At 49.4% G+C, this 25,172-nt stretch overlaps 1 protein-coding gene across 2 annotated transcripts; it reads left to right on the forward strand.

The window, feature by feature from the left end:
- Positions 1–24,149, forward strand: CDC42EP3 (CDC42 effector protein 3). 2 transcript variants are annotated; one of them, XM_026479086.4, is made up of 2 exons: positions 1–628; positions 22,130–24,149. In XM_026479086.4, exon 2 carries the CDS (start codon positions 22,370–22,372, stop codon positions 23,132–23,134), a length of 765 nt encoding a protein of 254 aa, XP_026334871.1. In that variant the 5' UTR covers positions 1–628; positions 22,130–22,369; the 3' UTR covers positions 23,135–24,149. The 2 variants fall into 2 exon arrangements, with proteins under 2 accessions (XP_026334871.1, XP_026334866.1); XM_026479081.4 differs by lacking the exon at positions 1–628 and adding an exon at positions 991–1,297.
- Positions 24,150–25,172: the final 1,023 nt, after the last annotated feature.

Raw genomic sequence — 25,172 nt, forward strand, 5'->3', positions numbered from 1 at the left:
CCGACCGTGCAGGCTGGGACCTCGCAGCCGGAAAACGCCGCCCTTTCCTGTCGCCTACTCATTAACCCAGGCGGAGGACTCGAGAAGGAAGAGACGGAGACGGATTAAGAAAATTAATTAACCGGGTCCAAGCTGGGCCTCCGGGCGGAGGGGCGGGGCGTGCCCCGGCGGTCGCGGGAATGACCGGCGGGCGCAGGTGCCTCCAAGGACGGAATTTTAGGCTCCCGGGCCCGCAGCTGCGCCACTTGCGCCTCGTCGCGCGTCGGGGACCGCCGCCACCCGCCTGCCCCAGCTTCAGGCAAGTCTCGTTAGGGACCCCGCGGGAGAGGAAACACCTCCCCCTGGACTGGAAAAACCTGCAGCGTCGGCTGTTCGCGTGCCCACTCGCTCGGCTCGCAGCCCCGGGCGTCTCCAGTGCACCAAATCCACTCTCCGGGTTTTGGCAGCAGCTCCAAAGGGAGCGAGCTGGAAACTGACAAAACACGACCTTTCCCCTGAGCCGGGGCCACGAGTGGCTGGGGGACCCGGGGCAGGGTCGGCGCGGTCAGGTGGCCGCCTTCCTCGAGAGTCACCCGTCCGCGGCGCCCGAGCCTCGCCGGGCTAGATCGGCTTGTTGGGACCAGGAGAGGTGGGCGCAAGAGGTTTAGTGCAGGTGTCCGGGTGCGGGCGGAGTCCCTTTGTCCTCAGGCACCCAAGGCGCTAGCACCCCGGCGTCCCTCTTTGAACCGAGTGTCTCCCGCGACCTCTCTTTGTGCCGAGGGAGCTGAACGCTGCGGCTCGGATCAAAGCCGCATCCCTAAAGGTGGCGCCAGGGCGGTAACGATGGGTGCCCATTGTACTCTGGGGGCCCGCAGGCGCTGTAGCGGCTGACCCCCGCCCGCTCTGCCCGGCCCGGGCACAGGTACCGCGGCGGGGTGGGTCTTCGGGGCCGCGCGCACCCTCCGGCCCGCCCAGGCCCGCCCCCTGCGCCGTCGGCCCCGCCCCCAGCGGCCCCGCCCTTCACAGGTTCAGGCTCAGCGTCCCGTCGCTGCGCGCTCAGTCTGGCTCGCACCTTCCCTCCCGAGTGTGGCCGGAGCGGTTTAAGGAGCCCAGCGGCGGGGCTGGAGCGCGGGCGGAGCCTGGAGACCCGCGGCCTTGGGGGCCTTCACGCCGACTCGGAGTGGATAGTGCTGTGAGGTGCCGCGCGGCCGAGCCGGCTGAATCTGCGGGTAACGGACCGGGACGGCGTGTGCCCTCGGGAGGCGTCCGTGTGGGGCGTCCCGCCGTGGGGCAGCGGCTGGGTTCGTCGGGGTGGCTGGTGAGTTGCTGCCTGCCCAGGGCTCCTTCCTCTTTGCTTGTGAGTCTGTCCGATCCGCGGTAGTGGCCGCTTCCGGCGTGCGCCGGGTACTAGGCTTGGAAACGCTTAGGGAGCGGGGATACCGAGAACATCGCCTTCCCAGCTGGTGTCCAAAGGACCAAGGGAGACCATAAAGCAAACCGGGAGGGGTTCGGGTGGCATGACCAGGACGCAGAGCTCCACCATTTGTGCCCACCACTTTTCAGGGTGGAGCTGCACGGCTACGCTGCACCCTCCGAGCTATTGACAGCCATTCTGGGCGCGTATTGCATTTTTCCATCCGAGAACAAACCGCACATGGCTACCGCTCCCCTCCCATCATGGGTTGGCACCAGGGCCGCACATGGGTGCACCGTGCGGATCTGCGGTGGCAGTACCCGCCGGGTGCCCTCTCCTCCCTTGACAGAGGGCATTGTGGCTGGAGCTCCAACCTGCAGATCTGGCAGTTTATAATGGGTTTTTTTTGTTTTGTCTTGTTTTGTTTTACTGTGGTTTCTGAACAGCTGAAGCGTTTTCAAGATTTTTTTTCTCCTTGAAACTGTCTTGACACAGACGAGTATCAGACATGTGAGGACGAATGGATCTGGCCAGTCATTTTTTTGTTATGAATTATTGTACTCCATCCCCCTCTCGACTTTGGGAGGCATGTGTTTCATCTTATAAATAGAAAGTAGCATATTTTTTGGCAGGACCTCCTTTATACTGTACAGTCTAGGAGAGGTCAGTTTAAAAATAAATATGCACTTGAATGTTGAATTACCGAGAGCCAGGCTGTGGCTGGGACAAGCTGCGTGGACAGCAGCATCAAAGCCCGGAGCGCAGCTGTGTTGAAAAGAGTAAAAGCCCCAGAGTGCAGCCCAGGCTGACAGTCAAGTAATTACATTTTGTTTAAAAAAAAAAAAAAAGTGAGTGAATTAAAATGAGGGCGGGAATAGGAATGTCAGGAGGGTATTGCAACATGAATCCTTCCAGCCGTGGTATATTTGGGGGAGTCGCTGCTTGTGTATACTGAGGGTGTGTGTGGGGGGGGGGTTCTAGGGAGGGAGGTGCTGGGAAGGGTGAGGGAATTGATGACTGTGTTAGGGAGACAAAGATTTCCTCCCAACCCCCAACTTTTAGGCCTCACAATATTCAAGAGTTTCTTGGGGGTGCTGCCTTTTAGAAAGAACAAGAAATTAAGGGTGCAGCAGATGTCCGTATTTGAATAGCAAAGCCAGTCTTGGAGACTTCCCCTTCACATCATAGGGAGACAAAAGGCTCCACGGGAAGCTGTGATGATGCCCCAGGGGTATCTCAAAGGCAATTTAAAAGACTCCTGTAATGTTCTAACTTAGAAAAGATCTTGCATGTAACAACCAAGAAACGCAACTTCTCCTTTTTTCTGGACACTTCTAGAGGTCTTTGACACCACCTGTAATTTGTATGAGCCCTGATTGGCAGTTCAAGAATCAGCTAGACTGTAGGTGTGTGACACGAACCCTTTTCCGAAGAGATTTAAACACTCAGGAGATGAGTTGGGGCAGCTGTGAAATGTTCAGCATTGTCACATGTGGAATCAGGGATTGGGCGTATTTGTATAGTCGAGGAATGGTGGAAAGTTCTTCATTAAGTCTCCCAAAGAATGTCGATTTCCCAATGGGCCTCGCTCACTGAACGCGACACTTGAGTACCAGCCTCTGGGCTCGCAGATAAGAACTTTACAGAAATTTGGAAGTGTTTCTGGGTCCATGGCAGTTTCTGTTTTCCAGTGGTATCATCTGCAAGAGATTTACATTATGAATTCCATGATTGGAACACGGCGCTGTGGCCGTGGCAGCGGCTACAGACATGAAATAAGATGAGCTCCCCCTTCCCTCCCAATCTGAGCAGGGAAATTCTGTTTTCTATCTGAACTTAACATGTAAAGACAGCTAAAGTAATGAGTGTTGCACTTTATTTTTCTTTTCATTGTAAATATAAATGTGCAAGAAGAGTAAATACAAAGCCCTAAAAATTATCGCGGAAGTGCTCACATGCGCTGGTTTGTCTGTCTGCTGTCCAGCTTTTCCTTTAATGTGGTGTTTTGTTTTATGTCCAGCATGCTCACAAAAGCTGCCCTTTTTTGCTTCTAGAATTCGTGGTATTCAACAGCAGTGGGGACAAAGTTGTTTTAACCCATATCACCCCCAAATTTTTACCAGGCCATCAATTTTTCACCAGCTCTGTGCCCAGTAGCCACGGTGTTTATCCAGTGCGTGAAGTACAGTTCATAACCTGAAGAGACCCTCCAGAAAGACCCCTCTGATGTTTTCTTTTTAATTATTAAAATTCTTATTTTTGGTCCAATTTCATTTCAGCCTGGCCTAATTCTTTCTAGCCAGAATCCTGCGAACCTGATTATTCATTGATTGAAGAAGAACTTCAGTCTATTTTTAAATGCAGCATGTTTGCCAGAGAACAAGGATAGTCATTTGAAACTGGTAGATTCAGCCAGATACAAAATCTCCTTTAGCAAGCACTGAAGTCCAAGAATTCTGCTAATATATCACTTGTTCAGGACTTAGGATGATAAAGGTACTTCCTACATGGAGCCTGTCCTGAATGCCAAGCAATCTTCTCGGCCCTTTACCTCGATGTAACTCACTTATTTCTAGCAATCATGCCGTGGAGGAAAACTGGTCATATCCCCATTTTACAGATGTGGAAGCTGAGGGCAGACCTGTTTTATACTTGCCCAAAATTACACTGAAAGGAGCAAACCTAAATATGCCTATGCAATGTAATTGGCATGCAGGAGTGGCTAATCCCGCCTGAGTGTCAGCACCTCTCCGGGGTAGGGCGATGGGGAAAAAGCCCTGAGGTTAAGAAGCCTCTCTGAGGCTGCCCTGGGCTCATAGCCTTGCTCTGGCACTTAATACCTATGAGACTTTGAGCAAATTACTTAGCCTGCATACCACAGCTTAGCAATGATAAAATAGGGATAATAATATTAACTCTGAGAATGAAATGAGTTAAAAAAAAAAAAAAAGTGATGCATTCCGAACAGTGCCCAGTCCAGAGTAAGCACAACAAAAGGTTGATGCTTTCATTGTTGCTTGTATTTTTTTCCTAGGTGCCTAATACTGGCTCTCTTGTTTAATATCCATAACTACCCTTTGAGGTAGATAGTATTGTTCTTATTTTCCGGATGAGAGCACAGCCTCAGAAAGGTTTGGTAATTTGGCCAAGGTCACACAGCTGAGTAAGTAGCAGAATCAGGTTTGAATTCAGGTCTAGTTGAGCTTGTACTGAACACCACACCCCCACCACTAGGGAGGAGCGGCGGGGAGGCTGTTCCATATGACTCTTGTGAGGGTTTTGGAACTCCTTTCGTAGTGCTCCATATTCAAAGGAAGCTGGCAGTAATTGCCAGCCTTGGGGATACCATGTGAACGATTTCAGTTTTGAAGATGGTCTCACTGGTATGGCAACAGTCTTCTCCTGCAGTGGATCCATCATCAAAGTGCTAAGAGTTAACCTGAGCATTTAATTTATACCATAAATGAACAGATGTGCCACGTGAAAATGTAGGATTCAGAAGTGAAAAGGGGAAAGAAAAGCCCGAGACATCCAGGAACGAGCCCAGGATGAAGTGGAGCTTAAGGTGGACCACATCCTCGCGTTGAAGTTCTGAGAAGCCAGGGGTTCCAGTGTCCCATAACCAGTCTGGATGGTCACCTCCTTCAGGCCAGTGACCACACCCACAGTGCCGGGCCCTTCAATCCCGTGGCACCCAGTGGACGTTTAATACATGTTTCGTAAGGACACTGCTTCAGGAGGGGCTAAGCAAGAGGCAGGAGCCACCAGTAAGCTGGGCAGGAAGGTTCTGTCCTTGGCGGAAGTCGGGTGGCATTAACAGTTCCAAGTTCTACACATGCCTGGGGCCCTGCCAGATAAGCTTCTGGTGTGACAGAGAGAGGAAGGGGGCTTGGGAAACCCACTAGAGGTGCCCTGGATAACCTGGGGGGGGGGCAGCCTGGCCTCCGCTGCCTTGGACTTACGGGATTGTGAGTAGCTGGGGGAGGCTGCTCAGACCCAAGTAGGGGTTCTAGAAAGCATAGCTCGAAATAACTCAGGTTGCCTCAAAACCAGGAGCAGTAGCCTTCCAGTTGTCTGCCTCCATTTGGAATCTGCCCTTCTCCTGCCCCACTCTTTTAAAGGTTACAAAAGGAAACAGCACCCCACAAACCAGAATAAATAATATAAGTAGCCAAATAGTTTTACAGCAACAGTTGGGTATGTTTCTTTCCCTACCAAAAAAAAAAAAAAAAAATAGCCTTCCTTGGCCTTGATACATTTCTTCAATGCCAAGTTCACCAGTGTCTCATGATGATGGTCTGAGTTCAACAGTACCTCTGGTGGAAAAGCCATTTTTAAAATGAAACCACAGTTTTATAATATGAATCATGATATTGATATTTTAAAAGTTCTCTGTTTCTGAATAGCCAGGCAAACTTGGAAGCTGGTGCATTCCAAAATAGTATATGTTGAATCCTTGTTGCTTGCCCAAGTCATGGATTAATAGTAGAATCCTCCTCGAGTCTCAGATTTGAAATTAAAAGAACCTGATTTTCAGTGATTTCAGTTTTGTTTGCATATTTGAAAAAGTCATTATTCACCTTCTAGGCTTCGGTTCTTTGTTACACCATGTTGCAGTGATAACAGTCTGCAGTTAGCTAGGACAGCACCACCTACCTCGTACCCCGAGATAGGAATAGCATCAGGAAAGGATTCTTTGGGAAACTAGCTTGATTAAGGTCCCTTTCTGCAGGACTTTTCAGAGCATTTAATATGTCACTGTGTTTAGTGAATCTCCACAGGGAGACGGTGTCCAGAGTCTCTGAAATCATTAGCCCACAGAGCAGCTGGCAGGTTTAGTCGGGCAGGAAACACACTCTGGGAGCCATCGAGCCAGAGGCAGAAGCCACACACCGCAGTCTGCCCTGCAGAGCTGAAGGAACCCAAGGACTTTTTAGAGAACCACAGGGTTAGAGCCAGCCACAAGGACACACCGGAAGGTGTGAGCACACCTGTCATTCTGCTATTTGATCAAATTAGTGCAAGACTGATGAGAACAATCACAGAGGTACTCGACGTGCAGCAGCAGGGTCTGGCCTTAGCTTTGATCCAGATGAATGGACTCCAGGGTCTTTTTCTCATCTCTTCGATGAGGCGTTTGGTGCTAGATCACCTCTAGCTGCAGAGTCCAGTGAGCCCGGAGCAGTGACACTTATCAGCATAGCTCTCTTACTGCTAATATTGTAAAACCCTGGGTGAAAAAACAGACCAGTGCGGATCTGCAGCGAGGCAGCCTGAGCCAGCGTGCAGGGCAGAGAACTTCAAAGTCAGGCCTCTATTTAGACAGCTTACACACTCGGGAATCTGTCATGTTCTGGTGACAACTCGAAGGTCATATTTGTGGACACATCATGCCAATGATAAATCGCTGTGTGTTTAGTTGAAAAAGACCTGTTCTGTTCAAATTCATTACAATCATTTAGGCTGCACACATTTTTTAAACAAGGCATTTTTGGTTTAATGTGGCTTTGCCATTTCAGGATGTATTTGATTTCTTACCCTTTTTATTTATTTATTTATTTTTTAATTTTTTGGAGTTTTTCTTTTTTCTTTCTTTCTTTCTTTTTTTTTTTTTTCTGCCAAGGGTCAGTTCAGGCATCTAACGTTGATTTTAACACAGCAGGAGACGAGGCTCGACTGGCCAGCTGTGTCACAAGGCAAACCCCAGCCCTTCTCTGGGTAGGCTCTGCCCCCTCATCTGTGAAGCCATGGAAGGGGAGGGATGGGGGTGCAGAGGAAGCAGATGGATGCTTTTCGGGCTGTAGAGTACTGTCATTCTCTGACTCTTCCTCCCCCTTGTATCCGCGGCAGTTCCGCAGTGTCTTAACCTTGTGTTGTGACACTTCATTTAAGTGATCAGTTACTGACCCTCCTGGCTACCTAGCCAGCCTGCTGGCTCCCTGAAGGTAGGGCGGAAGCTCGTTTATAGCAGCTTTCATCTTTTTTTAACAACAGAACCTAACGGAAAAGCAGACAATCTAGCCCCAGCCTGTGGCATGATTCTGCCTCTGGCACCGTCTTCTCTCAGTGTTGTCGGGCCAGAGGTCAGGTTCACTTAGCAGCTTGTTCAAATCCTGCCCTAGGAACGTTACTGTTTCCCAGGCGACAGAACACGCACGTTCAAAGGGAGGCCACCTCCGGTCCTTTCGGTTCTAGAGGTAAGGAGCCCACAAGCCAGCCCCAGACCTTGCTGCTCGTCTTCTCGGCTGGGCAGCTGTCGGTGGATGCGAGTGACTAGCCAGGGGCTGGATGAAGGCAGGTGACCTCTCAGTCCATCCCCTCAAGCCGCGTGCGTGCCTGTCATAGCTCCAAACTGTCTTTCTTGCCCTCAGATGGCTTCAGAGTGAAGGGTCTTCCACAGTAATGTTGATTTTTTGGCTTCATGTAATTTTAGTCTAAGTTTCTGTTCATGGGTGGGTTTTGTTCTGTCTTCTCGTGGCGAAGCCTTCAGCCGTGGGCTCCCCTGTGGGACAGGTGGGGTGGGGCGCTGCCGACATGTCCCCGGGGCAGTGCGGGGAGGGAAAGGGTGACTTCTTTCCAACTCCAGTTTTTTTTTCAGAATGAGGAATTACGCTTGGAACCAGAACATGTGGGGTTTTTTTCACACAATTTAAAACAATCAGTTTATGCATGTGGCCAAATCCCAAGGTTTAAAAGAAATAAGGTTGGAGAAAAATCCTACCAGGGAACTTCTGGCCTGTTGTTACTTATGCAGCTCTGGTTTCTTGGAATAATTAGTAATAGTTGCCTCTTCCACTGATTAGTCAGCTCATTGCCTAACAGAACTTTGTCAAGCCCTTGACGTGTGTTGTCTCCTAAGAAGATACTGTTACTGTCCCCACTGTGCAGATGAGCAAACTGAGGCTCCCGGAGAAAATTACTGGCATTGCTTTGTACCTTTAATTTGGTACTAGGAAGGATGGGAAAAGATGAACGTTTTATAAGCTGGTAACCAATATTTTGATTCTAAGGATGCTCTTAACTTCATTAAAAAATATTCCATTTTTTCCTTAGAATTCCCTGGGAACTAGATGCTTCTGCAGAGGTAGAATCACAGACCCTAACATTTCACAGATAGAAGGATCCTTATTTCGGCCCTCCTCCCTCATTCTGACAAGATAAAACTAAGGCCCTAAGAGTTGAGAGACAGAAAACAAGTCCCCCTTCTTGGCCCAGTTCTCTTTCAAACTTTTTTTTTTCCTAGCCAAAGCAAAGAAAGAAATATAAACCCAGTCTACGAACAGATTTTAGAATTTTTTTAGTGGAAGAGGAGGAAGGAACGGGTAGGGAAGTTGGCCCTACTTTTCTCAGCCTCCCTTCCCTTCACCAGTGACCAGAGGTGACTTCCTTGAGCTCTGAGCGTTCCGGGGGACACGGGGTGAAGAACCACCATCATAAGGTACTTGTAATACTAAGGATAGATAAATCTTACACCCAGGTCTATGATTAGATCATCTCTGCGTGTCCGTAGCTTGCATGCACTTGCCAGGGACGGCTCCTCTCAGGGGCCTGGCCTAGAGGGTACGTACCCTAACTTCCCCAGGCAGGAATGCTTCCTCTCTCCCTCCCCTCTGGAATCCCCACTTGGGAACTCAGACTCAGCGGGAAAGCCTCTCCCTTTCTTCAAGCTGATTAACTCAAGTTGTCCTAGACTTCTTCCTCAGACACGGCCCCACCTGGCCTCGCCATGAACTTTTATCACATGGCTCCTTCTGTCCCTGGGACCATAGAGATTCCCTCTCACCTGACAGCGTACCAGATATTTAAGAAAATAACTAGAGGCCCTCACATTTTTCTTTACGTGATCAATAACGGTTGATTGTAATTTGCCCAACTCCCAAGAAGTCCCCTTCGCTCTCAAGGCTGGGAGAATTGTACCTGGAGAGAAAGGATGCGTGTACATTTGTAGGGGAAGTTGGCGTCCTCTGAGCAAGCTGGAGGTGGGAGTTGCAGTTGTGCAGAAGGTTCACACAGCGGACACGACCATTTTCTTGATGACCGCTACAGACAATGAAGGAGAAAGTGAAAGTCGTTATTTTGTCAATAGAATGCTTCCTTCCTGCATGTTGAATCTAGGAGATGCTCTGGTTTTTAGTTTGGTGTAAAGATGATGCTTGGTGTTTGCATAGCTCTCAGCTCTTATAAGCACCTTTAAGAGAAGCGGGTTTGGGGTAATTATGTCCATTTACGCAGAAGGCAACTGGCACCCACGTGTGTCCGGAGTTCTGCAAGGAGTTCTGCAAGGAGCCTGCGAGCCCAGCTCCAAGTTTTAGCCCAGGTGTCTTCTCCCCTAAGGCCTAGAACCGCAGTGAGAGCTCTGTCTACTGTTGTGTTTGCCAATATGTTCCTTCATTCGATAGGCGTTTTTCTTAAGTACCTGCCCTGTGCTGGTCCCACATTGCTATTCAAAGCAGCCATTTTCTGTAGAATGTCCATTACAGTTTCTAGAGGTTTCTTTGTACCTCTTGGGCCAAATAATCCAAATTTCCCCTTAACCCATTTCCTTTTGAAAGGAAAGGTCTGGAGAGCGAGCTCATTGTTTCTCCAGGGCCTCATTCTTTAAGATTGACTTAAATAAAACTAGCGAGTCTGCAGTCAGGGGAATGTATTGTCAATTTATTCTTGAGTCTTGCCTGTCTCTCTGAGACGCTATTTGCACGTTGCAGTCGAGGATAGAAGCCCTTTCCCTTTCAAATAGCACGATGACAAATATTCTCTGCCTTAATCCCAAAGATCTGTAAGAGCCTGTAGAATTACAGGAGCTTGCATGGCTAGCCTGTAAGATCTTACCCTGTGTGGATAGAGAAAGGTTAAAATGTCTTACAGATGGAAAAAGGAAAGAAAGCCTTTGCCACAAGAGGCCACAGCTCTGTCGTTCAATGATTTTATTTATTTTTTTTTCCCCATAGGGGTCCTAGAAAAACTCCATCTTGCATTTTCAACAGGACAGGCAGGGAAGGAAGTCAAGGCAATCTCATTTGTACATTCATTCAACAAACATTTGTTCAGTGCCAACTATGAATTAAATCTAGTTGTCTCCGCAGAAGGCAGCCCAGTGGGAGACCCAGTAGTGATTGCAGCCAAGTGTGATAGCTGGTGGGTTTGAGGGATAAACAAGGTACAGTAGAGGCTCGGAGTAAGAGGTCTTGGGGGGGCTGGCAGGAAATATTAGCTGCAAGAGTGGGCAGGACCCTGACCGCTAAAGTGGGCCTCACACGAGTTTTATGTCCAGGCTAAAAGGGTGGGCCAGCCTTTGAAGACCAAGAGTGACACGGTCACTTGGGCATTGTAGCTGGCTCACTCGAGGAGATGAGGTTGGAGGCAGGGAGACAGGTGGGGAAGCAAATGCTCTCGTGCAGGAGAGCGATCTGGAGGCCTAGGAAAGGCTGAGGCCTTGGGGTTAATCAGGGGCGACAGCAGTGGGCCTTGATGTGGAGAATGAGGCAGGGGAAGAAGTTGGGGGTAAGAGCCGCGTTTTGGATTTGGGTGACTTCCTGCCATTTACCGAGAGGAAAGTACGGGAGGCTTGTGCTAGGGAGGCAGAGAAAGGTGGCACATTCGTGTGGAACAAGTTCAACAGGAAGTGCCTGGGGGGAGCCAGCTGAAGTCTCAAAAGACTGGGGGGTAAAAGTCCGATGCTGTCTGTGCAGGAGCGGTGTTTTCTTCATGTCTGCTTTAGAATTTCCAATCCACTGTAGACTGGTACTAGCAGTGTGCACGAGTACCTCGGGCCCACACCCAGCTCCCAAACGTGTCAATAGCCCATCCAAGGAGAAAAAGCCACTGGTCCTGTCCTCGATGGTTACGGCAATGTCAAAAGTTTCTAGTAGCTCACTCTTGATTTCTTTACTCATCTTTTCATCCACTGGCCGTGGTCTGCAGAGCTATCTTGAGTAGTAACTTGAGACTATGTTATGTGTGGGCTGAAGACACTGATTTGGAAGTTATTGTTGGAGGGGATAGTTGAAGCCACAGGCAGGGTTGTCATTGCAGGGGGATTGTTAAGGTTTGGGGGATGAACAACAACCATCGAACCCTGTGGAAATGCCATAGCTAAGGCAGGGGCTCAGACTTTTTCTGTAAAGGGTCAGTTCATATCTTAGACCTAGAGGGCCACATAGCCTGTCCACAGCTACTCGGCTCTGACCTTGTCATGTGAAAGCAGCTCTACCAGGGTTTCCCAACCCCAGCACTACTGAGAATTGGAGCCAGATAATTCTTTGTTGTGGGGGCTGTTCTGTGCATTGTAGAATGTTTAGCATTTCCCCGAGCCCCACCCACTAAATGCCAGTAGCGCCACCACCCCCAGTCATGAGAATCAAAAACATCTCTGGACATTGCCAAATGTCGCCTGGGTGGGGGTGTGAAATCACCCTCAGTGGAGAACTACTGAGCTGGAGACAACATATAAAAGAATGGGCATACATGTGTTCTAATAAAACTTTATTTACACAAACAGGCCAATGTCTGGATTTGGCCCACTGAATATAACCTGCAGACGCAGGGACTAAGGGATGGACAGAGGGAAAACTAAAAGGGTTTCTTCAGTAACATTTGAGGGCCTCTGGTGTTCATTGCCCAGAAGGAGGCTGTCGGGAATCCATCATAAAGAGGAGATTTGTATCCGCAGTGGCTCTTACTCATGGCACGGTTGCCTACCTCCTTCTTACTGAGCTTAGCCCCTACCTGGAGATGCGGGACATAAAATCACAAAACAAAATAACAGAAACAAAATAATCAGAAAACAAAAATAACAAATAATAGCCTCGTTAGAGTCCTCAGAAAGCCTCTGCGAGTGCAATACTGAGCCTGGATTACGTGAGGTGACTGAGGGAATTTTCTCTGGGAAGGAAGTGACTAAAGCGGATCTTGGGGGATGTTATAAGGAGGGGTTGATGGTAAGAAGGTGGGAGGACATTCCATGTAAGGAACACAGGGTTCTTAGTTTCAGAAAGTTGCGGGGGAAGTGAAGCGTCCCCAGTGAGGGAAGGGAGCCATTGTCCCCAGCGAAAGCCGTGTGGTGGCCGGTGCACGTGCTTCCTCTGGGAAGAGTTAACGGCACTGAAATGAACGCTGTTTTCTAGAACAGGATGTTTGTTTTTCTCCTCCAGCCTCAGGGGGCTTTTATAACTGCAAAATTTTAATCTTTTGGCTTTTCTTTTACATCAAGTCAAATTCCTTTTGAGATTCTTTTTGACAAAATTCTTTCAGCTGGTGTCTAGGACCATTTTATTCATTCTTGTTTCCTAACAAGGTGCAGTTACCCTCTCTGCCTCTCATTGATGTTGAGATAGTGTGTGGTTTCTTCTTTGTCCTGTCAGACCTGGAGGCAGGTAGCCTGCAGTGGCCACTCCATTCTAAACTCACTTGCGTGCCAGTTGTCACGTTAGCCATCCAGCAGCAAGTAAGAGCACAGACTGTGGAGTCCGGTGGTGGCTGAAATCCTGGCTCCTCCACGGCTTTGGCTGATTGACCTGAGATACGGGCTTAATCTAAGATTGTTTCCTAAGAGGTGTGTTGTAGTGCCCGCCTGGCCCAGGGCAAACACTCACCTGTTAGCCATTCATAGTCACAAGTGTAAATTCTCCAGAGAAACAGGCATTTCAAACTTGCCACTTCCTTGCGGAGCCCCTGGAGACTTGGACTGGGGCTTGGCACTCGGGAGCAAACCAACTCATCCCTCATGATGGAAGGGGTCGCAGGGGTTATGGATTTAAAACCTTCTTGGCTTGATGTTCCCTGCGTGCTGTGTGTAGTGGGAGGCAAAAAGAGAAGAGCCCGTTTGTGTCCGTAGAAGAGCTCTCAGCCTGGTCTGAGGGGACGTTCATTCATTTATTGAACAAATATTTGTGTACAGATATTTCTGTACAAATAACACAGGGGAGCCTGCCTTGAAAGTGGGTGGAGAATGGAATGGCCACTGCCGCTTCCAAATATACCCAGTGCTGGTATGAGGCGGAGAAGCCATGTGTCAGCCCATCCAATGAGAATGAATGATTATCAAGGGCTGGAGTAGGTTGGGAGAATAACGTGGAAAATCCCATATCTGTCCTTTTACCCTATTAGAGAAATAGAGTAATCAAGGGACCTAACCTTTGGGGGCCAAATTCTCTTTCTGTATTGATAATGTCGTTGCAGCTTTGCAGATCAGGTGGGATCCATTAGTTATGGAAGCACGCGAGTAGTTCACGGTAATGGGGTCATGTGATTCGCATCCCCCAAACTAGAGTGCTGCCTTGGTCCTTCCAGCCCTGAGACTGGGCCCCATGCAAAACTAGCTGTGATGAGTGAGTCAGGAGAACCTGTCCTCCTCCTGCCTTGCTACAGCACCCAGGGATCCATGTCCATGTTGCGTCCTCCCCAGTAACGGATTTTAATAGGGAGACAGGGTGTGTAATGGCCCATCTTCAAAAGTGGGGACTTTCGAGGTGGAGGTGCCGTCTCCCAATTTGGCTTCTAAAAAATCTTTCAACTAGTACAATTAGATGCTATAAATGTGAGGTGTGTACACGAGTTAGCAGTGAGTCTCCCATATGGTATTTTGTGGGTTTCTACAAAGCAGGTCATAAAAGAAAAATAAATACAAGCTGTTGCTGAATCATAAACGGGAAGTCCATTTATAAATAAGCGAAGGTGAAATGCATCAGGCTTTTTGAGTGGGTCCGTAAAATAGAGTCTGCTCAGTCTGGCTGTGAGGCCCTTTGCACGAGAGCTGAGCCGCTGGGGCTGGAGCTCGTGGAGTGCCCCAGCCTTGCAGCGGAGAGCTGTGTTGTCCTCAGTTTGGATGATACGGGAGAGGATAAGAATCTAAAAATAGAAACGGCATCTTCTTATCTTCTCATGGGTGGAGTAAATAGAATAAAAATATGAAAAGCATCTCTTCAGGATGCCATTCATTGGGTGTTCCTCTGCTTACATTTTTTTTTTTTTCTGTCTTAGATTTTGATTGAAGTTCAATGTGAAGCTTCTAATACTATGACTTTTTTCCCATGAATTTCACATTCTTTGTCTGATTCAGAGAAGCCCTCCTACGGAGGTTTGCGAAAGGACTGGCATGAGTGCCCACACTGTGGTAATATTTTAGTGTTTCTGATCCAGGAGGTTGGCTTGTCATCCCTAGATTAGTAAAAACATGGCCATCTTCAAATGGAAAGTCTTCTAGCTAAAGTCCAGGAGCGTTTTCACAGGCGAATGTGACAGGAGGTCATGAGGAAATTGGCAGTAATAGTATCCCTGGGTAGGAGACTGAGAAGGAGCAGGGACCTGCCATGCACCACCGAGGAGGCCTGGGATCAGGGCTGCTCCCTGGGACGTCCCCAGACCTCGATCACACACCCCCAGCCACCTACTCCATCTTTGAGAAAACTGTCTTTTCCAAAATCTAGGTCCTTGTAGCTTCTGCCCAGTAATCCTAGGGCCTCAGAGAACAAATTAATCCCTTTTCTATTACAGTTAAATGAATCCTTCAGATTCCTAAAGATCTGTTTTCCCTCCGTCTGGAGTTTTTGTTCAGCTGCTCCCCTCCTTCAGCTTCTCACATGTCATGACCAAGTTCTTTGTCTCCCTGTTGGACTCCTCAGAACATACAGGAACATGTTTCAGGTAACGCTTATCCCTTCTAAAGTGTGGAGTCCATGGGGCACCTGGGTGGCTCAGTCGGCTGAGTGTCCAACTCTTGGTTTCAGCTCGGGTCGTGATCTCAGGGTCAGGAGATCCAGCCCCGCGTTGGGCTCCGCACTTCGCTCAGAGTCTGCTTGGGACCCTCTCTCCCTCTCCCTTTGGCCCTCCCCCCTGCTCTCTCTCTCTCTCTCTCTCAAATAAATAAATAGATATTTTTATCAATCAATGAATGGAGTCCAGGGTCAAATACAGTTTTCTGGGACTTATCACAGTAGTGTTATCTTCTTGTTGGCGGCAGAGAGAAGTGCCCTGAAGATGGCTGGGGTTGGAGAGGTTCTTAACTGGTTATCATCCGTCCCTGGGACTGATGGTTCTGGCTTGAAGGAGGACCTGTTTCATATTTCTGCTTGGGGCCCGGGTGGTGCAGCAGTGCTGGGTCTGGATGCTAGGAAGAAGGGAGGCAGGGTGAAAAGTGATCAGAAGCTAGGATGTCCTTGAAGGATGTGACAATGAAGCAAGCAAGGGGAAGTCCGCGCACACTGACTTCCCGAAAGCAGAAGAAAGGAAAAAGCCCGAAGGTCCCTCGGGATGGTTTCCCCACCCCCCACCTGCCCCTGTTTTTATACGTGTGTGTTTCAAATTAACATTGCAACCTGTTTCGTAGGATGCAAGAACTTTTTTACCCTCTCTCTCCACCAAGAATTACTCTAAAAATAATTAGTGGACTAACCAAACATTTCCTTTCTTAAAATAAATGGGATTTTTAAAATCTAAAGCTCTTTGTTCTTTTCAGATGAGTTGCCAGTCCCGTCAACTCTCAAGTGATTCAGGAACTGATTCGTTCATGTGTCACTTCTTAATGAACCCTGTCTTTGCCCACCTCCTGGCCACTGCCCTGCTTTGGTCTTTTTGGCATCATTCTATTTACCAAAAGGATGGTAAGGAAATGAATCAAAGGGCTGCTTCGGGGTTTTTGTTTTTTGTTTTTGTTTTCCATTGACTTATCCCTGCTGCGATGATTTCTCTTACTAACACTATCACTTATGCTTCATTCAGTCACCGGAAAATGAAATGGGCTAGCCTAGTGCTGGAAGGACGCCCCGACACTTGGCCGTTCTTATCAAAACCGTGACTTTAACTTCCCCTCAAGCCCTATTGAATCCTGGAACCCTTGGATTTCTCATAAATCCCTGGAAGCTGGGGCCTGTGCATTTGCAGCTGGGCTGTGTGCGGCCACATCTGCCGGACGTTCTCTCTCACCTTGATAGAGGGTGACAAGCCACTGACCAGGGAGTTGACCCCTTTCGTTGGCGAATCTATCCTCTTCCAGTGCCCAGGGACTGGGACCTTCGTTTTCTAAGGGATCTAATTTCCCAGATGAATATTATCTCAAGTGTCATCGAAGGGGAGAAAGAGGAGCAAATAGTGACCCAAGAGCGCACAGGTAGGGATTAGCGATCGTGGAGAGTTGAGATTTCAGGGTCAAGAGGAGGGTTTTTGAGAAAAGGCTCCACATGGGAAGATTTCTTTCTGTTTTCTGCTCTTTTTCTTTCTTGCCTTCCTGCCTTCCTTCCCTCTGACTTTCTGTCTTTGGATTTGAGGAAGACGGTGGGAGTAGGGGAATGATGGCAATACAAGAAAGCTGGAGAGCCGGGAGAGCCCCCAGGTGTGGGGGGGCAGCATCCTGTGGGTGGTCCTGTACCAGGGGGTCACGATGGTTGGTAGAGTCTTGCCTGATAGAAAAAGGCTAGCAGTTCTCTTCATTTGGCCTATGGAACACCCAGAGGGCCTGCTCCCCAGTCCTGGTGGAGTAGTTCACATCCGGCCTGTAAGCCCCTCCTTCCTCTCTCCCACCCCATCCTACATCCCCTCCCAAGCGATCCCACTTCCTTCTGGGCAGAGGGCAAAGCCTCTCCAGTGTCAGCCTGACTCAGGCTCTCCCCCTGGGATTCGCCCATGCTCTGCCGACTGCCCCACCGGTCAGCTGCCAGCAGCCTCCCGGAGCCCAGGTCTCCTTTTCTGAAAATGGTGAGCAGGGATGGGGTTTCGGGTTGGGCATGTAGAACCATCCCGTCGTAGAGCAGTGTCTGTGTCGCTAGCCGCCGTCTGGACAGGAACCGTATGCCCAAGCCCCAGGCCTCTTCCTGCCCATCCTCCTTCCACATGGACACTGGCTGCATCCTTATGTCTCTTGCCTCTTCTCATTTCTTTCTGACTAAAAACCTTTTCTTGTGAGATCTTTTCCATTCTGCCAGATAACATTGGTGCTGCCTCTTGAACGCGACTGCCTGGTCCCTGCAGGAGGGGGTGGTTTGTCCCTGGGCCACGCCCCGGCGAGACAGGGTCAGCCCTCTCATGAGGTCTCACCCACATGCCACCACCCTAGATTTTGGCTTTTGTTTTTTTGGTTTTTTTTTTTTAAGATTTTATTTATTTATTTGACAGAGAGATAGACAGCCAACGAGAGAGGGAACACAGGCAGGGGGAGTGGGAGAGGAAGAAGCAGGCTCATAGCAGAGGAGCCTGATGTGGGGCTCGATCCCGCAACGCTGGGATCACACCCTGAGCCGAAGGCAGACGCTTAACGACTGAGCCACCCAGGCACCCCTAGATTTTGGCTTTTGAACACAATCGCCACAGAAACATTTGCGTTAGGGTCCAGTTGGCCAGACGCAGTAGGCTTTCTGGGACCTGTATATAAAATTCGCTCCAACGTGCAGCCTCAGCCCTAAGCAGCACTTTTTTTTCCTTTTTTTTTAAATAGCTAATTGCTAATTCATTCACATGGTTCAAAAACCCAAAATCATAAAAGGATATACAGTGAGAAGTTTCTCGCCCGCCCTCGTCTGTCGTATTCCGTCCACTTCGCCCCGTGGGCGGCCCCATGCTTAGCTTCCTGTGTAGCTTGTGGAGAGGTTTTACAGACCTGCCAGCCCAGACAAGTGTGTCTGTATACTTCGGCACCTGTTTTCCCCTCGAAGATAGAGATCTTTGAGCTCTTTCTATATCGGCATACAAGGAACTGCTTCGTCCTTTCTAAGACCTGTGTGATATTCATTTGTACGGGGTGCGCCTTAATTCAGTGTAACCCGTCCTCTGTCAGTGGACAGTTAGGTCATTCCAGCTCCAGACCGTTGGAAGTTCCTGCGTGGACGGTCTTGTGCAGGTATTATTTCCCACATGGGTAAACCGGGTAAATCTCTGCCAGTGGAATTCTGGTGTCGAAGGCACGGGCCTTGCAGTCTTGATAGATACTGTCAAACCACCTGCCACCCAGCTGGGGTCCTTTGGGGCTCCCACCACGGTGTATGCAGGGCCTGACCTCCCCCTCATCAGCCCAGGGTGTTAGCACACATTTGTATCTTCAGCAGGCTCTGGGATGCACCCCCTTCCTAACTGGGCCGCCGACGGAACTCCCGGCAAGTATGCTCACTCAGCGTCGAGACCTTCAACTCTGGAGCCCGGCCGCTCGGCTCGGAGCCTCGGAGCCACGTAGCCTTGGCAGAGGGACTCAAGACCCATCGTCCGTACCGCAGAGCCTCATTTGTAAAATGGGGCTCCTAACGGTAGCAGCCTGGTGGGCTCTGGTGCAGGGGCTGCGTTGGAACCGTGCCCGGAACACAGAGATGCCGTCAGTGACGCCCACTGGTGGCTCCCAGGGGCGCGAGCGTGCCCTCCCCGGGCCCCGCTGCTTTGTGACCGCTGAGGAAACCGCCCTTCGGTTTCCGTACTAGCGAGGGCAGAGGAGATGCGGAGAGAATAGTCCGGCCGGGAAGGGAAAGGGGCCATGGACGTACATCGGCGAGAAGCCCGGGAGCCCAGAGTACCCGAAAAGGAGGGGAGGAAGCAGCCAGTGTAAGACAGGCTCCTCACCAGATAGTGATCTGCGGGATGAAGCGTGGGTGCCCCTGAGCTGGAGAAGGACGGAGAAGATAGGGGCATGGGGTCAGAGCCCCATTTCCCCAGCATTCCGTCGCAAATAGCTACTCATCTAAAGTTGTAAAACTGACATTTTCGTCCAAAATTCCTTAAAAAAAAAAAAACCCAAAAAACAATTTCCAGTGTATTTGGGAGCTCGTAGCACTGGCACATGGTAAAAATTCAATACAAATTATTGTTTGCAAAGTCCTGGAAGCCTACGTCCCTGTCAGGCAGTAAACACTGTGTAAATATTTATAGAAAGGAAAAGGCCTTTTACGGTATCTTCTCTCTCTCCCACTCCCGTCCCACTGCCCGCAGCTTCTGTGGCCCTCACTCACCAACCCTTTCCTTACTTTTTGTTGCCTCCTTCCCACCTTTGTGTCCATGCCACTGACCTAAAACCCAGCTTTGACCAGGCCGAGCTAGCCTCTGGCGAGGGGCTTGCAGTGCCCGTGGCAGTGGCCGTGGTCGTGGCCGTGGCCAGGGAGGGAGGGCTAGGCGTTCCTCACCTGAGCCTTCCGGGTGCAAGCGTTTCCCTTGTCCCCAGCTCACGCCGTCCTTGTTCCAGTGCAGGGCGATGGTGCGGGATCCCGTCAGCAGGGCGGCGACCCGTTCGCTTGGCTGCGTCTTCTTGGTATTTTTCTGCATAGTTTGAAGTGCTCTGCCTCGGTTTCTGGCCTCGCATGACCCTGACTCCACCAGCTGACCACGGGCAGCCCTCGCTTGCCCCTGAGTTGTGGTGGACACACTGTATCTTTCCATGGCAGCTGTCCTCCTGGCCGTGTGTGCTGAGGACACCGCGCCAGTGGGCAGCTGTCCCTCGGGGCTGTCTCCCACCTTCTGTGGGCTCGGCGCCCCGGCGGCTCCTGCAGGCTCTCGTCCACCACGCTGTGCCCAGAAGCGCAGGAAGGCAACGCCCGCTACCCTGGGTGACAGGGGCCCTGGGGTGTTAGACCCTTACCAGGAAGTTCTGATGTTGGGATCCAAGACTTTAGATTTGTAACATTGGTGACTGCCACCAGACTCAAATTCGAGTGAAAATTGAGAGAACATCTGGACCCACCAGCCTGGCTTCTTACACACACAGTGTCCCCTTCTTCGGTATCAAGCCCCTCTGTGAGTGACACAGTGTTTCCTTGGGATCCTCACCTCAAGTGGGAAGCAGAACCTCGGGACACCCTTGTGTGGCCATAACAGCAGCACCTCGGGGAGCTTGTTGGAGCCAGGGCCTTAGTCGGGACTGAAGAGAGGGAGAGATGGCAAGTGTGTGGTCCCAGGTGGCAGCTTCAAGGTCAGCTAACTCCGGGTGCAAATCCCCTCGTGCTGTCTGGGCCTCCTCCCCACACACAAAGCCAGGGCACGGTGGGCCTCTCCAGCTCATTGCTCCCTGCCTTGTCGAGCCTGGGTGCAAGCCAGTTCCCAAACAGAGCTAGTTGGTACCTCGCCAGTGGGTGCCAGGGCACAGTGCCTTCCACCTGCCACGGGGAAATGAATTTAAAACTCTCGCCAAAAGGAAAGAAGTATGCAGCAGATACGTACGGCCTCCGGCTGCTACAAAGCACATGTGGCTGGCTCTCTTCAAGCCACCACCCAACTCAGCCCTTGGAGTATTTACTTATTTATTTATTTATTTGCTCTGCTGCCAGTGGGAGGGGTGCCCGATGGGAGAGGTCTCACCGAGCCATTTCAGGAATTCCTGCAGTGGGAAAGGTTTTACCTTCCCCACATCAGCTGATGTGATTGAAGAGTTAGAGGGTTATTCTTAAGAGATGAAGAGTTTCTCTTCTGTAAGATGAGAACCTGGAGCCCCACACCACCTAGCTTAGCATGTGCAAGGGGGGTGTGTGAGTTTTCCATGCTGGTAACACACGACCACAAGCTTGGTGGCTCACACCACCATCTAGTAATTGTCCCACAGTTTCTGTGGGTTGGGAGTGCAGGCAGGGCTTTGCTCCAGGGTCTCATCAGGCTGTGAGCCAGCTGTCAGGGCTGCGGTCTCATCAGAGGCTCAACTGGGGGGGGGATCACTTTGCCAGTTCCCTCAGGTTATTGGCAGAATTCATCTCCATCGGCCCTCCCTCAGCGCGGCAGCTTACCTTTTCAAGGCCGTTGAAGGAGTCTTTCTCAGTCTGCTAAGATGGACTCTTTCATAATATAACCTAACCAAGGGGGGCCATCCCATCCTCTTTGCCATATTCTGTAGGTTAGAAGAAGGTCTTAGGCTTTGCCCACAAAGGCATTAACACAAGGAGCCACATCATGGAGGTTTCCTTGGGGTTCCTTCCACTCGAGGGAGAGGATTTGAGCTTTATCAGTAAATGTTTCAGAAGTATTCCCAAGTGAAGACCCAGCCTGTTATAGGTGATCACACTTTTTTTTCTGTGAAAAGAAGCAGTTTAGTTCTTTTCCTTCCATCTCAGAATGCCTCAAGTCTTGAAACCCTTGACAGCCTTGCTCTCTGTGCCACAACCTGATTCCAGCTACAGCTCTTCTGGCTCTTACAGCTCTCTTACTGGCTGGAGGTGACTGAGAAAGGGCGATTTATTTTTTGATGACCAAATCCCTGTTTTCTAATGTGTGCGAATGCAGTTTGCTAAGATTTTGTTGACCAGTGTCACTTAGTAAATATTTCCAGTCCCTTTGCTTTTATAGGACTATTCACTATGTTGCATTAATTTTATTTGGACACGGAACTCAACAACAAAATACTATCAGTCTTGCTAGTATGAACACCAAACAAAAGAGAAAACACATTTTAAAGCAAATCCTCTTGTATCTAAGGAGCTGAAATCACTCTGGTCATGTGCTGACAGCAGTTCTTATAATAGAGGAAAAATCTAAAATCTTAGACATGTGCAGAAAATTGTGTCCATGGCCATATTTAGAAAGTGCTGACGTCATAGGTATGAGGTTTCTCATCTCTTTCTTTCCTTTTTTTCTTTTCTCCCCCTGAAATAAGACTAAGATTAGTGGACCCCTAGTGAAAGACCCGAAGATTAAAGTTTTTATCCCACTTGATGGAGGGAGAAGACAAAATCAGGCTTGGCTCTGGATGGAACTGGGCCTGCCATTATATATAGGCTCTTGTGGAAAAGGCAGGCCCCAGTGACCCCCGCAGGGCCAGCTAACTATAACCTGCTTTGGTTTCCTTTCCAGGTTTCTCCCCATCGTGGAAGGGGTTGGATGATATGCCTGGCTCTCCAGGACACCGCACTTGGCTGTAACTTCAGGAAGGCCTCTTAAACCCCAGCTCATTTCAGAGACCACTTCTGGAAGCTACTTGAGAAAAAAAAATGATGTGACAGATCCTATCAGAAGAGGCTTTTCGGAAACAGAACAGCTGTGAAGAAAGTGGCCCTTTTCCCTGTCGCAAAGTAGACATTCTCCAATTCCAAAATGCCAGCCAAAACCCCAATTTACCTAAAAGCTGCCAATAACAAGAAAGGCAAGAAATTCAAACTGAGGGACATTTTGTCCCCCGATATGATCAGCCCTCCCCTCGGAGACTTCCGCCACACCATTCACATCGGCAAAGAGGGCCAGCACGACGTGTTCGGCGACATCTCCTTCCTGCAGGGGAACTACGAGCTGCTGCCCGGGAACCCGGAGAAGGCGCGCCTGGGCCCGTTCCCGGGGCACAGCGAGTTCTTGCGGGCCAACAGCACCTCCGACTCCATGTTCACCGAAACGCCCTCCCCGGTGCTCAAAAACGCCATCTCCCTCCCGACCATCGGAGGGTCCCAGGCGCTCATGCTGCCCTTGCTGTCGCCCGTGACGTTTAATTCCAAACAGGAGTCCTTTGGGCCGGCCAGGCTGCCCCGGCTTAGCTGTGAGCCCGTCGTGGAGGAGAAGGCCCCGGAGAAGAGCAGCCTGTTGGAGAACGGGACGGGCCACCAGGGGGACGTCTCGTGGGGCTCCAGCGGCTCCGCGTCGCAGTCCAGCCAGGGCAGGGACAGCCACTCCTCCAGCCTCTCCGAACAGTACCCCGACTGGCCGGCCGAGGACCTGTTTGACCACCCTGCCCCGTGCCAGCTCGTCAAGGAGAAGACGAAGTCGGAGGAGTCCCTCTCTGACCTCACGGGGTCCCTCCTGTCCCTGCAGCTCGACCTGGGGCCCTCCTTTTTGGATGAGGTGCTGAATGTCATGGATAAAAATAAGTAACAGACACCGCCCACTCTTGTCCTTTGGGGTAAAAGGTATCAAAAAATAAAAACTAAACCACAGTCGAAGAGAAGAGCTTCGCTGGCTATGTGTGCAGTTGTGTGTGATGGGTTTTCTAAACTAAGGTTCCTACGAAATATTTTTTGTACCTGTTATGCCCTGTTTGCAAAAACAATTAGGGAAAAAAACAAAACAAAACAAAAAAACAACCGTCCTGGCAGAAAGGAAGTGAGTCAGTCCGAACCCATTTTCGGCGGGTATTGCTTATGTTCAGCTCACCTTTTTTGTTTCCGGGCACGTAAGAACTCTGGCTCGGCCGGGATTGGCACTAGCTACGAAGGGCTGCACAAGTCACGTTAAAGAACTTGACAGAACTCCAGCGTTTTCTGAGCAAGAAGAAGTCAGAATTTATTTAACACCTAAGCCTTTTTTCTAGACTCTTTTCTATGTTACATTATTTGGGCTCACCGTAGCAAATTCTTCAGTGTTTAAACTGTTCTCTGTTTTCACATTTGAACAACTTGATGGGTTCGGGGGATTTTCTCGTAGCTCTTATATATCCCTACATATTATATCTATCTCGTGAAATTTTGACCGTCGGCTACATGTTGGTAAGACACGAGCAAAGTATTACTGTAACTAAGTTATTTTTAAAGTTAAAATATATTTTTATGTGCCTTTGGCTTTTTATTGCAGAGTCTACATTTTATAGATATTACATCAAATGTTGTCATTTGACTTGTTTCCATTGGGTTCCATTGTAAGCTGCGTCTGTATATGTTTGGAAAAGTGTATTCATACTTAGCTTTATTTCTTTTCCTTCGTCTGTTAGCATACTTTTCACAGCACTCAACAATGGATTGTAAAGCATAAAGGCACAGGTTACTCACGATGCTTCTGCAGAGACTGTGGGCTACACCATATAATGTTATTTGGAAATATAGGTATTTTAGTACAGTACATACTTGCATTACGTAGGTACTTCATGCGACACAATAAAGAGTAAATGTTAAAATGAAGTTGCTTGTTTATAGTAATAAACAAAAGTGTAAGAGAATAATAATATTTTACTTAAGTCCAGGGCTAGAAAAATTGCTTCTCTAAAGTGTACGTGAGCCTTTAAAATAAGAGATGATTTCCATCCACTCTGCAATTTGGACCTTTGCCCAAAGGTTTGAGATTCCAGAAACAGGCCCCTTCAGTTTTAGGAAAAATGAACATGTGAGATCAGAATTTCTAAGTCAACGCTGGTGCCAGCCTCTCAAAACTCATTTCTGTGAATCTCCTAACCCTTACATTAACACAGTCTGTAGCAAACTCTTGTAGCCCCAGTCCCATCCCTGTTGGACGGAGTTTCCTTGCTGCAGGTGCCATGTAAACAAGGGGAAGGAGGCTAAAAAGAGGGCAGTGGAGAACACTCCCCCCGCCAAGGAGAGTTGCCTGGGGACGTCAGTTAAGGAAACAGGAAGAGGAAATGTACACAGCAGTTCCTGTCCTGCTGTCAACCACCCTTCCCCCCTTCAAAGTCAAACACTTGCACAGAATAACTTTCATTTCTCCTAGAACTATAGCCCTGAAATGACTTCCTCTCCCAAGTACGTCAATGACTGCCCCACCTGGTTTGGAGTTGTTGCAATTCTATCATCCGATGGCCTGAAACAACCTCTGCACTTCGTGGGGGAAACACAAGACAACTCACCAAGTAGAAGAGGAAACCAGTTTCCCTGGAGCACCGAGTGTCTGCCTTAACTTCCCAGCTGCATTTCTATCCCATGGTTTTCCAGCATTCTTTTTCTGTTCAACCAGACCCTTTCAACACTTTCCCCATCTTCATTAGCGGTCACGTTTATTGTCATTTTACTCTCCATCTGCAACATGACCTCAAGGAAAAGATTAAAGTATTAGGTGAAACAGTAATGTTTGCATATTTCCTCCACTTGGGTTTGTTTGATAGAATCTAAGTAATAAGGTACCCTCACAGGTATTTAACTATCGCACATTCTCTGGCCCCCTCACATGAGGCCTCCAGTTAGGTTAG

Source organism: Ursus arctos, unplaced genomic scaffold (genome assembly GCF_023065955.2).
Source record: "Ursus arctos isolate Adak ecotype North America unplaced genomic scaffold, UrsArc2.0 scaffold_8, whole genome shotgun sequence".
In the NCBI taxonomy this organism is placed as follows: domain Eukaryota; kingdom Metazoa; phylum Chordata; class Mammalia; order Carnivora; family Ursidae; genus Ursus; species Ursus arctos.

What these genes read in the sequence shown, in the direction of transcription:
- CDC42EP3 (XM_026479086.4), top strand. Translation starts at nt 22,370, where the DNA reads ATGCCAGCCAAAACCCCAATTTACCTAAAAGCTGCCAATAACAAGAAA.